The 22,451-nt window shown below is 48.8% G+C and overlaps 1 protein-coding gene across 2 annotated transcripts; it reads right to left on the reverse strand.

The window, feature by feature from the left end:
• Nucleotides 1–393: 393 nt before the first annotated feature.
• Hdc (histidine decarboxylase) lies at nucleotides 394–18,618 on the reverse strand. 2 transcript variants are annotated; one of them, XM_021194094.1, is made up of 12 exons: nucleotides 18,579–18,618; nucleotides 16,507–16,679; nucleotides 12,930–13,043; nucleotides 11,786–11,908; nucleotides 9,465–9,599; nucleotides 9,065–9,208; nucleotides 8,383–8,449; nucleotides 7,088–7,250; nucleotides 6,915–7,005; nucleotides 3,114–3,212; nucleotides 1,292–1,393; nucleotides 394–1,140 (listed from the first exon to the last, which is right to left on the reverse strand). In XM_021194094.1, the coding sequence occupies exons 1-12, from the start codon at nucleotides 18,616–18,618 to the stop codon at nucleotides 394–396; spliced, it is 1,998 nt and encodes a 665-aa protein (XP_021049753.1). The 2 variants fall into 2 exon arrangements, with proteins under 2 accessions (XP_021049753.1, XP_021049754.1); XM_021194095.1 differs by lacking the exon at nucleotides 3,114–3,212.
• Between the last annotated feature and the right edge of the window lie 3,833 nt (nucleotides 18,619–22,451).

Here is a 22,451-nt window from a genome sequence, read left to right on the forward strand (position 1 = left end):
TTGGGCTGTCAATTAAGACAGACTACGCTTTATTTTAGATATAAGCACAATTTATTTCTAAGTTGTTTTTCACATTTTAAGCTTAACAGGACACCCGTCTCAGCCCCTTCTATCACACAAGAGCCTGCAAACTCTGAAGCATGCCGGCTTAAACTGCCCAGTTACAATCTGTTGTGGATCACGAACCCCTTGTGAGGGTATGATCAAAATAATGGGCTTGCTTCCCTCAAGATGCACACACACACATAATAAGCACACAAACTGCACGCAATTTCGAGGGGTTCCCCAACTCCCTGAAGCACACACACCCTTGCATTCTGATTGAAGGCTCCCGTCTACACCATGGCCTGCAGGGGGCAGCAGGGTAGCTGCATTCTGATTGAGGGCTCCCATCTACACCATGGCCTGCAGGGGGCAGCACGGTAGCTGGAGAGCACACTGAGAACTGCATTCAGGAAAGCTGGGGACGCTGTAGAACTTGATCAACCTTTTGAAGGCACCTTTCTTCATCATCATCATTTCTTCTGGGAAGCCAGAAAAGATTCTGGTCCGGAAGGAGCCCCCATTCTTCACCAAAGCGTCTGCGGGGAGTGACTTCTGGGCACTCATAGGCACACTGTTGCAGCTGAGGGACCGTGTTGTCTTCTTCTTCTTCTGTACCGACAAGTAACTGAACAGAAAGGACGACAGCTTGTGCTTGGTGGTGCTGGGGGCCTCTTCCGAGAAGCAATCATCAAAGGGATCCAGCATCGTTTCCAGATCACAGCCGCCTTCCCTTCTCGCCAGAGCGGCTCCTGGCTGCTTGATGATCTTTCGAGACTGTGCTGGGTCATCTCCTCCCTCGTTGACTGACTCCAGGGATAGCCCACTGGTCAGGTCCCTGGAACCTCTGGTCACCGGAGGTGGTGGGATGAGGTTCTTGGCCCGAGGGCTCGGCTGGGAAGTGCAGTGCTGGCTCAGGACAAGGTTAGCCGCCTCTCGGATGAGGTTCCAATCTCTCAGGATGTCCTCCTTGGTGGTAAACTGGGACGTCACAGTGAATCGGATGATCAGCTTGTCCTGGATAGTAGCCGGGATGAGGAAGAGCTGGCCAGCCTTGGCTATTTCCTTTAACACACTTTCTGTGAGACAATTGGGACCCTATAGGAAGAACAAATAGAATTGGATCCTACATCACGCTGCTTGTAAAGGGCTCCATGAAGCCCAGCATTTACTGGTCTGAGAGACTCAATACCCCCTCAACTCTGGAATAGAAGCATCCTTCTCTGGGAGTTATGCAAGAGCACAGTACCTTCAGACGGAAAACCACCAAACCAAGGTGCCTCTTAGCAGGAATTTCGAAGAAAGGGTCGCTTCTGACCAGAGATTCAAAGTATTTAGCCATTTCTGTACCCTGGAATTGTAAACATAAAGAGCACTGTGGTTAACAGGCCAAAACCAAATTGCATCTTTGATACTGTTCAACAACTTTAGACCAGAGAGACAGACGAATTCTGAGACCTGTGTGGCTTCCCCCTGCCTGTCTTCCCCGTTTGATCTCGCTCATAGTCAAGCTGACAAACCTCTATCTACTCTGTCTCGTCTCTGTCACTTCACACCCACCCAGAGACCTTGTGTCTCAAAATCCTCTTTCAACTTAGCCCCAGAACTCAAAAGCCAAGTGCTTTAGAACTCAGCACTCAAGTCTCCTGCACTGACTCTCAGCTTCCACATCGGCCAAGGGAGCCAGCAAGGGCCTAACTCAGCGCCCAGAGGGAAGCAGAGGAGGCTGTGCAGCCTGAGCCATAACTCTGCCTCATCTCACCGAGCTCATCGCACTCCGTGGCTCAAAGGTCCCTCCATGTCACTGACTCTTCATGGGGAGCCTGTATTCTATGTAGCCCTACCACCTATGCTATGGAAGACCCTTGTATCTAGTTAATAGGTTCAGAGTTTCTTCTTGGAATGGTGAGATGTTCTGGGAGGAGCAATACTCACTCGATATTGAATATAGATAATGTCATATTATTTTGTACACTAAAACACAGGTCTTTTTTAATATGGTGTGTATATTTATCATAAAAAAAATTAAAGATTTCAGACTGAAATAAAGAAAAAGAAAAAAGACTGGAGAGATGACTCAGCAACCCCCATCTGACAGTTAAGAGCACCGACTGCTCTTCTAGAGGTCCTAAGTTCAATTCCCAGCAACCCTAAGAAGTTCTTCATGTGCAAGTCCAGGCCTTGTCCAGGAAAAGCACACTAACTGTTCTCCTGGCCTTTATGTGCCCACGCCCCACTTCTAACCTGGTTATGATTCTCCTTTCTTCTGGGCCCATTTTCACCACCTTCCCTGTCAAAATTTTCCATGTCCCACTCACATGTCCCACTATGACAGCTCAGGTGCAGTCCCTCAGAGCCCACCTTCGTCAGCATCCTTACTCTCTAAAATCTAAGGGAAGGTGATTCTCCCAAGGCTTGGGCGGCAGAAAGTAGGTCTCCCGGTTAATAAGACATTCTTGTCCTGCCCTATTCTCTTCCCTCCCGTGAGGCAAGCATTGTATGAGACAGAGCAGAGGCCAGGGGAGAGGACACAATTACAGGTAGTGTGTTCACTACAGACCTCACCAAGAAGGGATAAGAGCAGGTGTGGCTGTGTTGACACACCATTCACCAGGGAGCTGCGACAGCCATAGGCTGACATGGAACCACTCCTTGAAAAGAGAGACTCGGCCCTACTTTGACCATACCCGCTGCTCTTTGACCTACTTTCACTTTCTCTTCCTGCAAACTAGGCTTTTGAGTACTCAGTTCTCAAAGACAACAACAGGAAAGGTGAGACTCTCAGGGAAGCAGTGGAACAAGGGATGCCAGAACAGAGGAAGTTGCACTTAAGTGTTGACTGTTTAGAAAATAAACAGTGTGAATCACAGACAGTCCACTGGGACTACGTGGAGCTCAGCGCTCCTCTACATAACCAATAGTCAAGTCCCAGAAGCCCCTCTGCGCGCCCTACCACTGAGCCACACACCAAGGATCCCCTGGGCAGATTTGTAAAAGTGAGGCAAAGTCTTCCTTCCCATGGAAAATGCAAAGCATCATGGGCTTAGTCCCATGGCTCTCACACAACATACGTGCCGGACGTGTGCTTGAAGATTCTTCACCCCGAAGGACCGAATCACAAACCACAGCTTAATGGAGCGAAAGCGCCGGCTCAAGGGGATCTGCCAATGCTACAAACAAATACCACAGAGCTCATGGTTAGAAGCAACATGACCAGTCCCTCGGGTACTCCTAGCATTATGTGTTGCCTGCAGAGCACTCCTGGGATTCCCCTGGTGTTGCCATGACTCCCAAAGCTGTTGCTAAGGAGCAAACCAAGACAAGCTTATCTGGGCAGCACTGCACAGATAGAGCCGAACTAGTGGTTTCAAGGCTGTGACCTGGAACCGAGCGTGACCTCTCTCACAAACTGCTGTTTTAAGTATTTCATCCCAGCCTAGAAACTCCTAGTTCCTTGACCAGCAGAAATTAAAGTTCTATGTCTGTTCTTCTCAACGTGGGTGTGACTTTAGGATGGTGATTAAGAGCTTGGACACTGGGGCCCCACAGACCTGGGTTTCCCTTTAGCTCCCTGGCTCCTTACCCTGTGTGACTTTGACAGGGCCACCTCATGGGCATATCAATGGCATAGGACAAAAGGTGCTTTTCAGGAAAGCAGCTCGGGGATAGTGCAAAACCTCAGAGAAAGTTGTCCAGGCAGTGTAGGCTGTTTAGATGTTAAACAGGTGAGCTAGGAATCACATGTGTGTCTCTGTCTGGCACCAGGCTGGTCGGTCCTTACTTGACCTTGCTGCCACCTACTGGCTTTGGCTTTCACCTGTGAGATTCCTGTGGCCTCAGATGCACCACCCAAGCTTTCAGACTGCACAGGAACCCCTGCCTCAGACTGAACTGATACCTGTCCTGGTACCAAATTCAACAGAGCTTAAAGTTCATAGATCTGAAAATTCCCAATCCTAATGCTCAGGTCTGAAAACAAAGCGAATGGTTTCGGGGGCACTCACAGTTGTTCTAACAAGCAACGTGACTTCTAAGCTCTCCCCTCAAGTGTCAGAAAGCCTCCGTCACAATTTCTGCTCTCTAAAAATATCCATCCCGCTGAACATTCCCCTGCCTCTCTTCATGGAGTTGCCAAATCTTTACTGATGTCCCCGTCTTTATGCTTCATTGTAGTCTCCCAGAGCAGACACAGCTGGCTTATTACTCCAGTATCAAGGACAGTATGTTTCCTCTCAGGCATGATGGTGCATGCCTTTAATCCCAGCACTGGAGAGGCAGAAGCAGGCAGGCCTGCTGAGTTCAAGGACAGCCTGGTCTACATGTGGAGTGGAGTTCCGGCCAGCAGGGACTACATAGGAAGGTGAGAGAGAGAGAGAGAGAGAGAGAGAGAGAGAGAGAGAGAGAGAGAGAGAGAGAGAGAGAGAGAGAGAAACACGCAGGACTTTTGTCAGCCAGCAGGGGGCATCAAAACCTTAGAAAGGACAGAACCGCTGCCGCTGCTGCCTGCTTACCCTGTCCTAAGACAGTCAGCAGGATGACCTCCCGGGGTTCTAGGTGACTATGGTAAACTGACCACCTGGTTGGAGAGGGGCAGGGAGCACCTCAGCTGTACTCTCCTCTGACCTCTGCTTAATCTCCATCCCGTTCTTCTCATTCTGCTAAAACCAAACCCTGTGGGCAACCAAACCCTGTGGGCCCCAAGACTGCCTTAACCAATGTCTGCCGTTCAAGCTCCTAAAGACCAGCATGGAACTCCCTTCACTGCAGATGTCTCCTAGCATCCTCTGTGTCTTCCCAAGGCTTTCTGGATCTCCCTGCTGTTGGTGCTCTCTTCCTTTGGAGAGGTATAGAATGAAGGGGAGGGGAGCTTCGCTGACACCAGAGACACCAGTCCTGATTCCCCCCCCCCCAAAGCTAAGCACCTGGGACACTGTAATGCTTCCAGTTCCTCTCAGAGCGGGGGTGGGGGTGGGGGCTAGGCTTCTACTCAAACTGTAGCCTCTTGGGGGCAAAGAAGCTTGGAGCAGCTACAAGGACCTTGGTATTAGGATAAAGAGAACAGCCTCGTTGCTCTAGAAGTGTCTTCATACGCCTGGAAATGAAGTCCACTAGATTCCACAGCGGTGTGATGATGGAAGTGTCCCAAAGCAGCAAAGAAAGACATTCCCAGAGATTCAGCTGTTTCTTAGAAGACATCATTAGTGGCTCTCAGACCACTCAGGGCTTAACTGAGCCATGAGTCTACTTTAAGATAGACTCCCTGGAGCTGCTAGAATCGCAAGCCTAACAGAGCTTTAAGGACACAGCAGTGCTCAGTGGGTAGAGTGCTTGCTTTGCAAGAGGAGGCCCTGATTTGATCCCCAACACTGTATAAACTGGGCACAGGCAGCGTATACCTGTGACCCCAGCACTGGGAAATAGAATCAGGATCAGAAGTTCTGAGTCCAACTAAACTCCTAGAATCGCGTAGTAGGCATCACTTTACAGTCAGGGTTGACTGGAAGCGTTAGAATTTAATTTTTTTTTAATTTTTTTTGAATACCCATGGGAAAGGCAAGAGAGGCATCCACCTTTATTCTCCTATAGAAGGTCTCCCACCCCAACATTGTAAGCTTATATCTGCACCTTGAAAGCCTTCCTAAACCTCCAGAAATTGTCTTCACGGGAGAATCATCAGTTTAATCAAGCAATCACGGCACTGGTGCTATAGAACTAAGTGAAAGGAAACTTGGTTGTCCAGGGAGGAAAGCAAACCAGTTCTCCACCAAGATGGCCGGCTACACTGTCCTTGTATCGCTGTGTTAATTATTCCATTCTCACGGCAGGCTTAGAATGCAGAACTATTCGTGTCTCTGTTCTCAGAGAGAAAAAGCTAGACAGAATCCAAGCCGCTCATCTAGGATCAGTCAGGCCATTCCAAGGAGAAGCGTGGCTTCAAGCTTCTGACTTTGGCGCTTCTGTTTGGCCATGTCGCAATAGCAAGCTTAAATGACGACATTTCTGGCACTCCGTGCATGCTTTTTGTTGTGCAATTGCCACCCAGACACAGTGCTAAGTGACTGACGTGTGTGTTCCCATCAAAACCTCAGAGCCCCTGTGAAGTCAGTGCCGTGTTCCCAGGGACTTTCAGTGTTTTCCTGGATGACCATGGATGCATAGAATCCCGAGCCACGCTCACTGTGTTCATCCTTCAGCCCTTTTACTAGCCGTGTGATGTGTGACACACTCGTGGACATCCCAGTCTCACCTAAAAGACTCATCTTCAAACTGAAGAGCCAATATGAATAACCTGCTGCTGAAACCCTAAGCCTGAGATGCACAGCCAGAGCTCTGCAGAGGATGCCAACATCTTGGCCTCCCAACAGAGCTCCTGCATGGCTATGATGTCCCAACAGAGCTCCTGCATGACCTATGATGTCAAGGAGAGAGATGTGAAGGCAATTGACTAAAGAGTCTCTTTCCCACCTGAGGAAGTCGTCTACACTCTCCTGCTGGGCAGTAAGTGATAGATAGATAGATAGATAGATAGATAGATAGATAGATAGATAGATAGATAGATAGATAGATAGATAGATGATAGATCTCGAAAGATGGTAAAATGAGCTATCTGATCTACCTGTGGCAGAGAGAATACTTCTGGGAGGAAAACAAGCTGAAAAGATTGTGATTTTTCTAGTTTTTTTTTTCCTTACATTTTTCTGGATTTCATTCTGTGTGCTCGTGCACAGCTTGAAATCAAGGGCATTCAGTGGGAAACTATGTGATGAACTCATAGCACGCTGCTTCTGAAGGCAGAAGCCATGCAAAACCTCAGGGGCCAGTCCACAGCCCCTGTCTTAGAAGCCACAGGCCACCCACTCCTGGGGACTCACCATGAAGTCTGTGGCCGCACCAGAGTTGGCATGTCTGAGGTAGACGGGGTTCACACTGAAGGTCTGCTGCAGCTTGTACCTGTCCTTGACCCTGTGGATTGCCAAGTGGGCATTAGCGGCTGAGGTCTCCCTAAGGAAGCGAGGCATTTCCACATGTGGAGAGCTCAACTCACCAGAACCCGGTACAGTCAAAGTGTACCATCATCCACTTGGAAGGGTTAAAGGTGAAGGAGTCGGCATACTCGATGCCCTCCAGGAACCCCCGGAGCTCAGGGCACAGAAAGGCCGTGCCTGCATAAGCAGCATCAACGTGGAGCCACAGCCCCTCACTGGCACCTGAGGAAGCAAATGTCATCTGCTACAGGGGAGCCACGGAAGGGCTGCTACCAGCCAGCCAAAAGGCACTGCCCTCCTAACCAGCACCAGGGCAGGCTGCAGCGAGATCTGGACAGGTGACATACTTTGCTAAAGGAGTCAGCGAGGGCTCTGGAGACAAGGTGACAGGGTGTTGGTATAAGGAAGTGAAACTGAAGCAGGCATTGTTGCCTCCTGATAGGTAGGTCTTCTCTAACTGGGCAGAGGACCATTACATCCTTGGCCTCAACCTGGAACATCCTAGCACAAAATCCAACTGCTCTACATCCCAGAAAGCAACATCAGTACACCTAACACAGCACTTGGAGAGATGTCTGTCCTTGGTGGGCGTCTCACTAGGGAGTTAAGCAATTACGTATAGGTGTCTTATCCATCCTGTGGTTTCCCTTGATCTGCCCCTTCCCTTTCCAGAAGCAGAAGTAAATAACGTCACTGAGTGTCACCCATTGCGACATTACACGTGAGAGAATGTGAAAGCTTGAGACTCTTCTATAGCATGGGTGTCCCAAGTCCTCGAAAGGCTCATGTGTAAGTTTGTTCCACAGGGTGGCCATACTAAGGGTGATGAAACCTGTAAAAGGTGGAGCCTATCAGGAGGTCACTGGGGTATAGTTAGAAGAGGTGGTGAGACCCTGGTCTCTCCTCCTCTCTCCTTCCCTAGCTTGTGATGTGGTATTGGTTTTGCTCCAACATACACCCACATTGTGACTCACTCGGGGGGACCCCCCCAAAAGCGATGGGGTCAAGTGATCATAGACTGGAAGAAGCTTCCAAAGTGTGAGCCAAAGTGAAGTGTGTCTCTCTTTCCAGTTCCATCATCTAAGGTATGTGTTACAGAATGGAGAGCTGACTGATGCTTCCAAGGACATAATACAAAATACAGAATTTCTGGCTTTTACCTCACCACTAGAAAAAGCCCAATGGCCTCTACTGTTGGGGAGTGACTCTCATGACCTTTGGCATTTTCCCTCCCTCCCTCGCCACCAAATTGACCGAAGAAAATAATTCAGTGAAGCTGGTTCCAAGTGCTTATCCTAGCAAATATTTCAAATGTTATTCCTTATCTTCCTCGCCCACAAGGACAGATACTCACAGATGGGCCCCAGCTCTGACAGCCTGTCAAATGCACAGACTCCGGTGGTCCCTAATGTTGCACAGACCTAGAGAGAAATGAAGGTCCACATGACACAGCAACCTATGCCGAACACATGTACACTTAAAATGAAAGTTTCATCAGATGATCGGGTGTGGAGGTGCCCATCTTGAATCCCAGCACTCAGGAGGCAGAGACAGATAGGTCTCTGTGAGTTCAGGCCTACATAGTGAGACCAAATCTCAAAAAAGGGGGAGGGGAGAAAGAAAGGGGGGGAGAGGGAGGGAAGGAGGGAGGGAGGGAGGAAGGAAGGAAGGGAGGTAGGCAGGCAGTAAGTCAGGCTATCTCAGGCTACCTCATAATCCGTAAAACACTAAATTTAAGGCTTACTCTGCTTTCATCACTTACCACGATTCTGTCAAAATCCCTTAGTTGCTAATATCCATGTCCGAACACACTAATGTTTTGTTTTGTTTTGTTTTGTTTTGTTTTGTTTTGTTTTGTTTTCCGAGACAGGGTATCTCTGTGTAGCCCTGGCTGTCCTGGAACTCACTCTGTAGACCAGGCTGGCCTTGAACTCATAAATCTGGCTGCCTCTGCCTCCCAAGTGCTGGGATTAAAGGTGTGCGCCGCCACTGCCCGGCTTCTATCCCACTAATCTTAAAGAAGCAATCTGACTTACAAACACAGGCGCCAAGCCCCGTTGCTTGTCTTCCTCAATGGCTTTCTGGAGAGCTTCTCCTCGGAGCGAGAAGTTGTCGTCCACAGGTAGAAACCTGATCTTCACGAGGGAAATCAAGCCAGCCTTCTCCACTGAAGAGTGAGCCTACATGGGCCAAGGAAAACAGTCGGCAAGGGGCGGCCGTGAGATAAGTGTGACCAGGAATGCCCAAAGACCAAGACTGAAGGAATCTAATACCTTAATAATGAAATTGGTATTCATTATGGTTTCTGAAATCAACCCTCAGGCTCAAACTTCCCAGAAACCCAGGATTCACAGGTGCAGATGAGAATTAAACAAGTGCTAAAACCCCTAAAGCCAAGCCCTGGCATGAGGGTGTGGCCTCTGTCAAGCAACTTACCTGATCAGAGGCATAGGCAACGAGGCGAGCGTTCAGGGAGGACTCATCAGCATCGGGCTCACACGCTTTCATTTCTAGGATTTTGTTCTTCCTTGCTGCCAGCAGGGCAATTAAAGTGGATTCGCTGACAGTGCTCTGTAGTGGAGAGGGATTACCAATTGTGTCAGCCTCTCTAGGTCCTGGTCCCTGGGTTTGGTCCCATGTATGATGTGTGTGTGTGTGTGTGTGTGTCTGTGTGTCTGTGTGTGTCTATGTGTGTGTGTCTGTGTGTCTGTGTGTGTCTATGTGTGTGTCCCTGTGTCCCTGTGTGTGTTTGTGTCTGTGGCTGTGTGTCTGTGTGTCTGTGTGTGATTGTCTCTGTGTGCATGTGTGAGTGTCTGTGTGCATATGTTTGTGTGTGTCTGTGTGAGTGTCTGTGTATGTATGTCTGTGTGTGTGTGTCTGCGTATGTATGTTTGTGAGTGTCTGTGTGTATATATCTGTGTGTGTCTCCAGGTGTGTCTCCCTGTGTGTAGTCACTATTAGTAAGGAAGTGGGACACTCCTTCCCAAAGGGCCTCCTTCCTCCCTGACTCACATGCCTATTCTATATTCTGAAAGTAAGTTTTCACCAATGACAACACCTCTCAGAGTGACTACAGAAACAAGAAAAGGAATGTTCTGGAAACAAGCAAGAGAAATTCCCATTTCTTGCGGCTATGCTTGCTTACCCTGTAAAGATTATTGAAAAGAAAAAACAAACTTGGAGCAAGAAGCACATCTTAGTAGTAGAGCTCCTGTTAGCCCCCACGCAGGCCCGTGTTTGATGCACAAATAGGATGAATGAGGAAAAGATGCGGAGGGAGAAGACAAGAGAAGAGAGGAGGAGAGACCTCTGGATTTTCCAGGGTGAAACCAAGTTTGAGACCACAGAAACACTCTAGAGGGAGCGCTGGCTTGTACAAGTGGCCGGTGATTCGGTCTGGTTTTGTTTTCAGTAGCTCTTGCCAACATGGGCTGACCTTGTCCCTCTGGAAACTCACCTCTAGCTACCAAACAAAAGCATCCCCAGCAAGGCAAGGCAGAATGAGATCATTTTCTCCAGACATAATTGTGAAGTCCTGAAAGACATGTCAGCGGTGTCTCAGGACTCTCGGACTTCTCTCCACTCACACGGGGCTTACTTCTGGAAATATTTAGGTGAACTAGAGCTGACAGAATCTGCTAGAAAGCCAGGTGGACACTGCTGTAGGTAGTAGACTAGACCAGACCCCCAGAGTAGTCAGTGGCTGAACATCACTTAATAACGAGGAAGAAAGATCAGTAATAATATTGTCTCCTCTCTGTACCACGATCCATAGTTTAGAGAATACTTCCTGTCCTACTTGATCTTCAAACACCTGTAAGATGGCTGCCTTGTCACTACAGATGAGGAGATGATTGTAGGAATAGCTTAAACTCAGATGGCCGATGAAAGCAGGGGAAGGCATGATTTGGATTCAGACACTCCTGAGTTAGAATCTTCTTTCTCCCACCTAGCAACTGTTATTTAAGCTCTCTGAGCTTCATCGAGATCTTAAGGTCACTGAGGTGGTGCTGTGTACCTACAGGGGCACTGAGAAGATCCGATGGTGAGCAAGATCACCGGCCAGGTGTGGTGGCAACCATCTGTAACCTCAGTACACAGAAAGTCGATGAAGGAGAGTGCTGTGAGTTGGGGGCTCAACCTGGGCAACATAGTGAATCCTGGGCTACAGGAAGAGCTCCTGACTCAAAGGACAACAAAGAGAAAAGGTGAAGCAAGGTTGTATACAATAGATACTGTGTATTTTTCCAACTAGACCCCAAGTTCTGCTCACAGGAAGTCTGCAACATGAACAAACTCCGCTTCCTTGCAGGGATCTGATCGAGTCTCACTGTGAGAGGCGGGATGGAATTCGTTTTGGTCAGAGGGTAGGAGCAATGAAGCTCTTCCCATAACTGGCCCTCTCCCTCTTGCCACAAGGTGTAATGAGACAACAGAGGAGATTTGTCAGACTGTAAACCTGAACCAAGGACCACTGGACCCCCAATCATCAGATGCTCAATCCATCTATTTCAAATAAGGGAATGTGGTGAAGACAGCGGCGTAAGTGAACTACTGGCAGCTGAAGGAGGTGTGGTGACTGTGGCAGAGGTGAAGGCTACCCCGACTGGGCAGGATGTGGTGGCGGTGACAGTGGCGGTGTGGTGGGGTGACGTAAGGACACTCTGTGGAGGATGGGAGAATTGTGGGGAAGGATTCGGATTTGCTTTCTGTGCTCATCATGACTGTATGAGCTGGATGGTTGTCATCACAGTTACCTGCAAGACACCTCCCCCACGGCTGCTGGGATGGTGGTGCAGGAAGTACTCTGGGAGCCCCAGCATCTTCGCCAGCCAGTCCATGACGTTCATCTCCAGCTCTGTGCAAGCTGGGCTAGATGCCTGAAAGAAGGGAAGGCTGTTCATTGCACTGTGATGCCCCCACCAGCCCCAGGAATGCCTAGGTGGCTGTCTCAATATCAATGAGAACTTCTGCAGAGGAGGAGTTAAGCCCGGGGGCCCAGGATGCACACACCCATTCCATACTCGCTACACTCCTCTGTCAAAAAGGGAAAGGATGAGGACTTTGGATCCAGGCTGTCCTCAGTGAGGTCAGAGAAATGACCCAGAAATGATTGGCTTGAATTTGGTTCTCCAAGTCCCTAAAAATGCCCTGCTGATATTCTAAAGCCCAAGGGAAAGTGTTTACTAAGATATTACTGCTTTCTTCCCCAAGATAACAGCTGAGTCAGACCCTCCCCAACCTCCCACTCTCTGCCAAGGTTCAAGCTTAAGAAATAAGGATGTTCCCTGAGGCTTCTGGCACTGCTCAGAGCCGAGCAGAGCTTAAGAGAAATCTCAGAGCATATCTCTAACTCTTCAGAGACAAGAGCCCCGGGGAAGCCGTGACCCAAGAGATGTCTAAGTGCCCCTTCAAGGTACCAGATCTCTGCTCAAATCTCATCAAAGTTTAGGAAGATAATTCACTTAAACCTCAATTTCCTTATCTATAAAATGGGAACAGTACTCGTGAGTCTATAGGATTAGATGAGATAGTGTATATAAAGACTAGGTTTTAATAAAACAGCATTATAACATTTAAGGTTTTACTTTCAATTAATATACATTATTAATTGAATAATTAAGCACCCCCTCCCTTCAGAGATAAAGAACAGAATGCAGCCGGGCGGTGGTGGCGCATGCCTTTAATCCCAGCACTCGGGAGGCAGAGGCAGGTGGATTTCTGAGTTCAAGGCCAGCCTGGTCTACAAAGTGAGCTCCAGGACAGCCAGGGCTACACAGAGAAACCCTGTCTCGAAAAAAAAAAAAAAAAAAAAAAAAAGAACAGAATGCATCCTCTGCCCTGAAATGGTCCTCCCTGCTATGTCCCCAGGTATCAGTGGTTGGAGACATTTCTACTCACCCACGTGAATCCTAAGCAGTTAATGGCATCGGCCAGCATGTCTCCTAGCAGGGACGGCCAAGAGGTAAGAGCAGGATAGTAGGCGTGCATGTGGGGGCTCTGCCAGTGAACCACCTAGAGACAGAATACACACATACCACACATACTTGGTACCAGGTGGCTCGTCCAGAAAGCCCTCTCTCCCTCCAGAGAGGAACTTTTGGGCCGAAAGAAACAACTGTAAAAGTGGAGAAGACCCTTCGTAACTGTTTTCCTCTCCACGTATCCTGGACTGAGCTAGCTCATCAGTAGAGGGCGCTTGTCCACGTCAAAAAGGAACTAGGAAAAGTGACAGTGACAGGGGTGTGGGGCTCTCACATTAGCCCCACACTGATTCCCTGCCAGAAACAAAAAGGAAACAGAAACTGTACGGTCTGAAGGGCAAACGGGCGTTTCCTCTCAGCTCTTGCCAAAGCTTCTATTGTTTTATGGATCGCTGAGGTCTCTGGGAAGAAAGCTCCTGCTGCATACCAGTTAGCCATCCTAAGCTGCCCCAGGCCTCCAGTAGCCATCCAGTGAGGAGACGTAGGTACGGAGAACGGAGAAGAGATACTAGGCTGGGAAGACAAACAAGGCTAAGCCTGAACCCACAGTCAGAGATAACGGCAAGGAGCTGGGGAGGGCCTTCCTACAAGGGACCACACACACTCAGTTGTTCATCTGTTCAGTGATGAGCCGTCTCACGGGGCGATCCTGCTTTCACCTGCCTTTGCCTCTGAGTGAAGCTGTGCCTTCGGACTCCATGTGAAGACATGGCTCTCCACAACCCGTTTCTTCATGGGTCCTCCCTCCCAATGTGGGTTCCTAGAGCCCACATTGATGATCCCTGAGCTTGAGCAACACTTGAGTCTGCATGTTTCCCCTACTGACAGCCCTCTAGAGAGCATCTAAGAGCACGCTCCGGTTCTGTGTGAGCCAATTCTTGCCGCCTTTGTAGCTGAAACATTGTTTCACACAGTGCAGCAGGGGAGTTGGAGTGAGGCCCAAGGACACTGGATCCACTGCGACTTTTGGACTTTTGCGTTCAGTCAGCTCCTCGATGTGAAGTTTTGGAACTTAATCTTCAAAGCCCCATGTCTTCCTCAGTCAACTGTGAGATCCATTTTCAGTGTTTCTTAAAGGTGGTCTCAAAATACGCATATACTTCAGACCTTCCTTTCAGACCAGAAACTACTCCTTATCTCTCCATCATAAAATAAATCCCAGGACTGTTAAGTAGGTGAACACAATCGAGAAACTGGCCATTTGTAAGGTGGAAATGTTAACCAGGAACTAACCCCTAGGTAGCAGACACACCATATATCCAGACTTGGCTTTTAGTCAGCAAACCTCTTTCTTCAGTTCTCAACACTCAGGAGACGCAGGTGGTTCCAATATCTCTCACCTTCCCTGCTTTGTCGTTTTTCCTTCTCACAGCATCCCCGAGAGGTCCTAGCCTCATCCCTGTTCCATTGATGAGAGATGAATGGATGCGGCAGAGAGAGAAGTAGCATCTAGTGGTTCCAAACATCATCTAAGTGCCAAGGCTGCCGCTCCAGACGCCACCCAACACCCAAGCAGAGTTGTAACCTGCCTTCCCTCCCTGGGTTTCTCTCGCTTCTCTCAGTCTCTTATATTCTTTCTTTTAAATTTTTATTACCCCTTCTCTCTAATTCTCTCTGTGTGCGTGCATGTGTGTGTGTGTGTGTGTGTGTGTGTGTGTGTGTGTGTGTGTGTGTGTCTATGAATCTGTGCACCTGAGGGAGTCAATTCTTTCCTTCCACCACATGGTCCCAGGGTTTGAACTCAGGTCTTCAGGCTTGCCAGTAAGGTCTTTTTCCCACTAAGCTTGCCTGCCTGCCTGCCTGCCTTCTGGCCTGTTGACCTGCCTGCCTGCCTGCTCTTTTGCTCTCACTTTCTGGCCAAGCTTGGAATTAAACAGAATGAAATTTTTTTCGTCTCAGTGTCTGGAAAATAAAAGGAAAACCATCCATTTTTTTAATAAGAATGCAAATGGCCAGCTGCTTCCGGGCTGACTTTTAGGGACCAGGAGGACCTGGAAGATGAGATAGAAGATTGGGCCCTCATTCTCACTGTGCGTAGCGACCATATTTGGAATTGAGGGAAGGGCTCCCCACCCCACCCCCACCAGGCCTTATCAATATGCAGTTATCAGTTCTTGTAAAATAATCAGATTTGATAATCCAAAAGAGCCCTTATCAAAGCAGACGTCCAGAAACGAGCGTCCAGAAACGAGCCTCCGTGGCCACACCCACCGCCTTCCTGAGTCAGCTGCACTAACAGTTGTTTTCATCCCCACTCTGATTACAGCTAGTCCCTGCTAAGGATGGCTTCACAGAATGAGATTGGTGAGATAATCTTATGGAGGACCGGGCATAAAGCTACACCCATGCTGACAGTTTCCCAAGCTGCTTGTGAAACAGGTTACACTGCAAACTTGTCCTGTTCTGAGTCCGAGCATTTTCTCATCCTGGCTTGTAGACACATCCATCGCACCTAAGGCCAAAGCTTTTGGGAGACTGATGAGGGCAAACCTCAAGTCAACAGTGGGTTTGTGGAATGGATGTTGCCAGGGCCCAGTTTCGGGGAGCCTAGTCACTTGCCGTAGAGGTATCCAGGTATGGGGGGTGGGGGTGGGGCACAAAGCCTATGGGGTCAGATGGCTCAGGCTGAAATCCGGATCTGCCACACAGGACCTGGACCAACATAATCAACTTCTTGGGGCCTCAGTTTCCTTGCCTGTCAAATGGGTCTCTAGGAGGATTAAACGGAACAGCTCATCTTGGGCTGGTGCATCATCTGTAGGGCAGGGAAGGGAACCGGGATGACATTAGCAGGGTCACCCCAGCAGAATTACTCATGACGGTGATGAGAGAGCCCTCATAGCCCAGGGCAGTGAGTTCCAGCCCAAGTCTCATGTATCAGCCAGCGCATCTGTTCCCTGCCCAAGCCATGGACACCCCAGGCTGCTCTCTCCTCCTGAAACATATTAGTAATTCCAGAAAAGCTCTTTCCTGCCCCCCAAGAAACAACTCCATCCCAGCCCTCCCTGGTAAGAATGGCACAGAGGACAGAGTGGCTGACGTGTTTGCAGCTACCTAGGCCTGGCAGCTAGGGTGCTCCTGGGGACTTGTACTCTCTGTTTTATTCCATCCATTCGGTAAGACTTCAGAGAGTGGAAAGGCAAGTCCCTGGCCCTATCTACTGAAATTCGGGCACGGTCTCTGCTCTCTGCTCTCCTGCTCTCCACAGTTGTCCCTTTTCTTAAAGCCAATCTTCATGTCTCTATGTATCTTATCACCTGACCACACTTCTGGCCTTGACTCCTCCCCGCCAGCACTACAGGTCAACACTGGCACAAGAAACCTACTTCCAGGCAAAGCCATAGCCCCCCCCCCATCCCAGAAGATGGGCCCTGCTGTCGGGAGATGAGGGGCGCATTGCCCTGCCACACTGAGTCAAGCGAGGGTTCCTTAGGATGCACCCTTCCCTGTGTACCCTGGAATCTGGGATCACCCCTGCAGTTGCAACGTCTCACCCCAGGCATGATGACTCGTTCAATGTCCCCAAAGATGCTGTCCCAGCTGTCGGGTTCCTCCGGAGCACTGGCAGGTAGCTGGGCTCGCAGGTATCCCGGCTGCACATTTGGAGTCACCTGCCTCTCCCGCACAGTGCTCAGGTACTGGAAGATGTAATCCACCATCTCTTTCCCTGGACAGGAGCAGAGGAACCAGGTCACCTTTCCTTGGCCTAGTCACGCCTGTCTCTCTTGCACAGACCTGGTGAAAGGAGCTAGACTCATGGGCCGGGTAGAACTGGTCCCCAGTACGTCCTGAGAGTAAGGGTGTGAAGGACTGTTGGGAAGAACACCTGAGAGAACACATGAGCAAAGGGGAAAACCTTAGCAAACGTTAGCCCCGACGTGAAACGCGGCTTTCCTTCTCCCTCACCTGCCAGGACGTCCACTCTGCCGTTGTTCTTTTCTCAGAGACAGAATAGCTCTTCATTCTTTACCTTAAAGACTCACAGCAGAGACTTGGTGGGTTTTTTTTTGTTTTGTTTTGTTTTTTTGTAGCCCAAACTTGTTACACATTCACACACACACACACACACACACACACACACACACACACTGTTCTTTGTCGGCAGAGATGAAAGCTGCCACATCCAGCTCTACTAAGAGGAAAAAACATCTTAGGAGACTAAATCAGCACTCGCTTGCCTTTTTGGTACTTGGCAACATCTTCTGAGTGTGATTAAAACTATAAGTTTACACACACACACACACACATACACACACACGCCAATTTCTGAGGTACGTGGGACATATTTAAAGTACAACCAAGAGCCCAGACAAGAGCTTGTGAGCCTACCTGGACCCCAAGAGACCTGAGCCCCACCGCTCCCTGCTGCTGGCTCTCAGGGCTTGTCACATGGCTTCCACACTCAAATAGATGCACCAAAAGAATGAAGGAAGGGAAGAAGTTATGTGAAGCCACTGTAGGCCAGTTGATCTTTGACTCTTCAGAGGGATTCTCTCATGGCCTCCCACCCTACTGTGAGCAACCAGAAACCCTCCCCACTCCCCTTCTCCCCGAAAAGGATCAAAGGAGCAGAGAGGAAAAGGAGCCTGACTTATTCCCTTTACCTCAGCTCCTGCAAAGTCCCTCCACACAGACCTGGGCCTAGAAAAACCTGAAGCGCCAGAGAGCTTGACTCCTTCAGCCCACCACAGCCTTAGGCACCCAGCAGTGGTACCCAGTAGACATGAGAGAGCTGCCACTCATCCCCAGACAGTCTCATAGGAAAATGTGTCCCACTGCAGGACAGGGACCCTCACTCTCAGCTAAGTGCGCTGTTGAAAAGCCACATGATACGCTAATACACGTCTGCCTACAAAGGTTGGTAGGGAAGATGAGAGATTTCAAGCAGGATATTAACTTACAGCCAAGAACTTTCATGCACTGTAGCCCCTCTAGCAGAGGTGAGACTATTACAAAATTACAAAGACATTCAAAATTCTCTGTTGTCACATAGGCTTCTAAAAGAACCTTTATTTTAAGTTGATGTGTATTTCAGTTAATGGGTACTAAACAGCAGAAGCAGGACCAAAATCATCATGTCCCAAGTCACTTTGTTGGGTGCATCCTCGTCCTCCTACACATCCCCTTTAAGCACTTACCTACCTCCCCTCAGTGGACAGCCAGGCCTGAAAACAGGGTACTCCATGCAAGCCGGTATACACGTGGGCACTTGGAGAATGTTTAAATATGAACACTAAAAGAATAAACTACTTTACACATATAGAGAAATGCATATAAAGAGAGTTTGGGCTTGAGATTTTTTTTTTTTCCTATTTCATAAGGCAATTGAGTGGATCACAAATACAGATAGTTTATTTTGTGGGCAGGTAGGAGGAAACAAAAATGCAAGACACAGGCAGCAATCATGGAAGTAGGCACAGGAGAGGCAGGGAGTGAAGGACCTTTTAAAACTCTTGATCTACATCCCGTTCAGGAGTTCAGAGAAACACGCTGAAGCAGGCTCTCCCGAGACAACGCAAACACTCACCTGCCCCCCAGCAGCAGGGAAGACCCACCTGTCACTCACCTCTAGCCCGGTAGTCATGGTATTCACAGGGCTCCATCATCTCCCTTGGCTTGCTCCTCCTGGCAGACAGACAGAGGAGGCTGGAAGGCAGCTGTCAGCAGGGCTTCTTAGTCGCCTTTGTCTGTGCTGTGCACTCAGTGGCAGTCGGTGTGCTGTGCGTCTCTTATTTAAGGAGTTCCCCTAGTCCCCTCCTTTAGCCCCACCCCCATAAAGTCCCTTCCTGCAGGCTTAATTTCAGCCTCTCTTGTCCCAGTCCTTTCTGATTTGAACTTTGATCAACAGATTCAGAGAAAATGGTGTTTTTAGAACAATCAGGGCATCTGGCATCCCAAGCCTACAAGCAGCTCCGGATAGACAAGGTAAAAGAGCCCTCTATCATCTCCGCCCCTGCATTCAGATCATAGAGCCCCAGCCTTGGATAAAGCTCATAGCTCAGGGGCCAGAAATAGGCCAAGGGCATTCACAATAAGTAGCACAGAGGGTGAAGTTGCTCCTGCCCTGGCTTCTCCATGAGGTGAGGGCAGAGCAGGCTCAGAGAAGCCCATAGCTAGCCAGGCTAAGCCCGGGACAGATCTACAACAGGCAGGAGCTGACAATGGATATGAAGGATTCTTTGTATCCATTACTACATAGCACTTGTTCTGGGTTCTTTGCCTCAACTACTGTTTATGCTAACCGGGAGAAAAACCTGTTTAGTGCCAATAAATCTAGAAGTCCCTTTAGTTGATGGGAGCTTCTACAGCAAGCAGAGCTGTAGAACGGTGCGGAGCCTGGGTGCAGCAGAGTGCGGGACACACATTCATAAGGGGGAAGAGTTGCCGCTTTGTCAGATGGAAATCTTTCTGGTGACAGCAGTTATCTGCACCCCTCCTCTTCCTGAGGCGAGTATTTTCCTAACCAAGGTTTCTTCCTGACCATCTCTTGCGAAAGGACAGCTTTTGAGAACTACTCGTCCAGGGCTTCTCGAGATAACACAAAGGAAGCATACTAGTGGGGGCAGGGATGGCAATTCCTCCTGAAATCATATTCTGGGGTGGTGTTTGTCCTGAACCCCAACACTGCCACAAAACATCAAAATTCCTTTGCAGTTACCCGAATACCAAGAGCTTTTTGTTCTTTCTATGGAGGCCCTTTGGTTCCTCAGAGGCTCTGGGCTGTGGCTACCTGAACCCAAGAGCTGGAACCCCATCTGAGAAAAACAGCAGCCTCCGTCTAAAGCATCACCGTACTTACAACAACAGACTTCGTGGGGGGTCAGGGGAAGAAGGGGAGAAAGAGCTAAAGGTTAAACAAGGGTGGGGCTCAGTGGCAGACTGCTCACCTAGCTCGCATGAGGCCCTGCCTTTGGTCCCCAGTTCCCATCTCCCTTCTTAAAAAGTACCTCTGGAGCAGATTTGAAACATTTGCAGTGGCTGAGCACACAGGGCTACCTGAAGGATAAGCACCCAGAGACGGTCGCTCCACTCCCCAAGTGTCACCCTTCACCCAACTGTCATCACGTCTGTCTTGATCAAAAGTAATCATGGTTGCTATAATTCTGTGAGCCGTGCCAGCAAATTAATCAGACCCAAGAAAGATGTGAGAATCCACAAAGACATAGTCGCAAGCACAAGAAGCAAACTCCTTACTGGGAACCTGTGTCTGAGGTTGGAGCAGACTAGAGAGGCTGAACTCACAGTCCGGACTCTAACTCCACTCAGTGTCATAATTGGATTGATTGAATCAGAGGTCAGGTGGTATATGCCAGGGTTTGTATGGTACATAGGGGAAACTTCACACGTAAGAAAGGGAAGAGGAGCCAGGTGGCAGCGGCACATGACTTTAATCCCAGGACTTGGGAGGCTGAGGCAGGCAGATCTCTGAGTTGGGGGCCAACCTGGTCTACAGTGTAAGTGAATTCCAGGACAGCCTGGACTACACAGAGAAAGCCTGTCTCAAAACAAAAACAAAAACAAAAAACAGGAAGGGGAAGAGAGGGAGGGAAGGAGGCAGGTAGAGGGAGGGAGGGAGAGGAAGAGAGAGGGAGGGGAGAGAAGGGAGAGGAGAGGGGAGGGGAGCTGAAGAGAAAGAAAAGTTGCTTTGCCAACAAGAAGTTGAGAAACAGCTGGAGAAGCGGCTCAGCGGTAAAGAGCACTGGCTGCTCTTCCACAGGATCTGGATTTAACTTTCAGCATCCACGTGGCAGCTCACAACCATCAGTAATTCCATTTCCAGGGGATCTTACACCCTCTTCTGGCCTTGGCAGAGTCGAGGCATTCTTGGCTGGCTAGGGTGAATATCTGTGGGAGACTGTGAATGGATGACAGGTATGAATGGATCACAGGTATGAGAGCATAGATTCAGAGGAACCCTGCCTAGTAGAAAAAAGCCTCACCAGACAAAAAGTTCCAGGAAGGCCTCAGAACCAGGAAGTGGGAAGGAAAAGGACCAGTGATTGGCTGCTGTTTTGATAACTCCAGCTTTTATAATTCATAGCTTCCAAGGCCAGCTGCTGTGCTCACTGCTGTGTAGAATTTACCAGTTCACTCTAGTGGCTCACTCTAGTGGCTCACTCTAGTGGCTCACTCTAGTGGCCTGTCACTCTGAATAGTTAGCTGCCTACAAGAGAAACTACTTAACTCCTAACTTCTACCGATGCCAGATGCATGTGGGTGAAATAAAGAAATCTCACCACTGTAATATCTCTTCATAGATATTACAGAAAGCAGTCAAGTAAAACCTAACTACCCTAGACTAACAAATTATTCACTACTGCACTGTAGAAAGCCAACACACGCATCCAACATGATGAGTGGGATGGAACCTACCAGAATCATAGAAGAGACCAAAGCCACTCCATCCAGTAAGTGATGGGAGCAGGCGCTCAGGGAGTCCTGTGGAGGAGGGAGAGGAAGGATTGGAGGAACCAGTGAGGTCATGCATACATGCACACATCGTGAGAACTCAGCCCACAGAATCAACTGGCTGGGCTCATGAGAGAGATCAGGAAACCTGCACAGCTCTGACTTAGGTCCCCTATATATGTTATGTATGGTTAAGTGGCTTGGTGTTCTTGTGATAATCCTAACAGTGGAATTGGGGGGGGGCTCTCTCTGATCCCTTGTGGGACCCTTTTCCCTATCCTGGGTTGCTTTATCCAGCTTTGACGGGATGGTCTGTGTCTGGTATTATTGTAGCTTGTTAAGCTGTATTTGGTTGAGGTCTCTGAGAAGCCTGCTCTTTTCTGAGGGCGGGGGGTGCTGAAGTCAGGATGTAGTATATGAGAGAATAATAATTAAAAAGTCTAATATGATGATGTTCACTACAATATAATAGCAAAAACAAACTGAAAGTGTTTTTTCTAGACATGGAAAAATGGCATACATACACAAATGAAAATAAAAAGCTTTTGGGAGGTAATTGTTATACCAGTAAGATACATTCACTCCTATTACTAAAGTATTAGCCACAATAGCCAAAATATGGGGCTGTTGTCACCACAGCACAACTCCCACTTCAAAGGGGAGTAAGAGAGTTTATTCTGGAGGCAAACATGAGTGGCCATGGCTCAGGGACTTAGGTTTAGGTTCCCCCAATACCGTTCTTCAGTCTCCAGTGAGGTAGCAGTTTCAGGGCATTTTCATAGAAATAGAACCAAGGAAGCCATAAATCAACTCACTTCTCAAATATGTTGGCAGACACATCAGGTAAAGATCATAGTAAGATGGAGCCAACACTGCCACAGCCTCAGACTCTATCTTAGTCTTTTGATTGGTAGAAAACTAGGGTTTTATTAGTTAATAAATCCAAAAGGTCTTATCCCTTAGTCAGAGGGTGCAAGTCTGACACAGAGGTGGGCAAGAAATGGGTGAGGAGGGGGCTAAAGGTAGCCCA

This window comes from Mus pahari, chromosome 3 (assembly GCF_900095145.1).
Source record: "Mus pahari chromosome 3, PAHARI_EIJ_v1.1, whole genome shotgun sequence".
In the NCBI taxonomy this organism is placed as follows: Eukaryota; Metazoa; Chordata; class Mammalia; order Rodentia; family Muridae; genus Mus; species Mus pahari.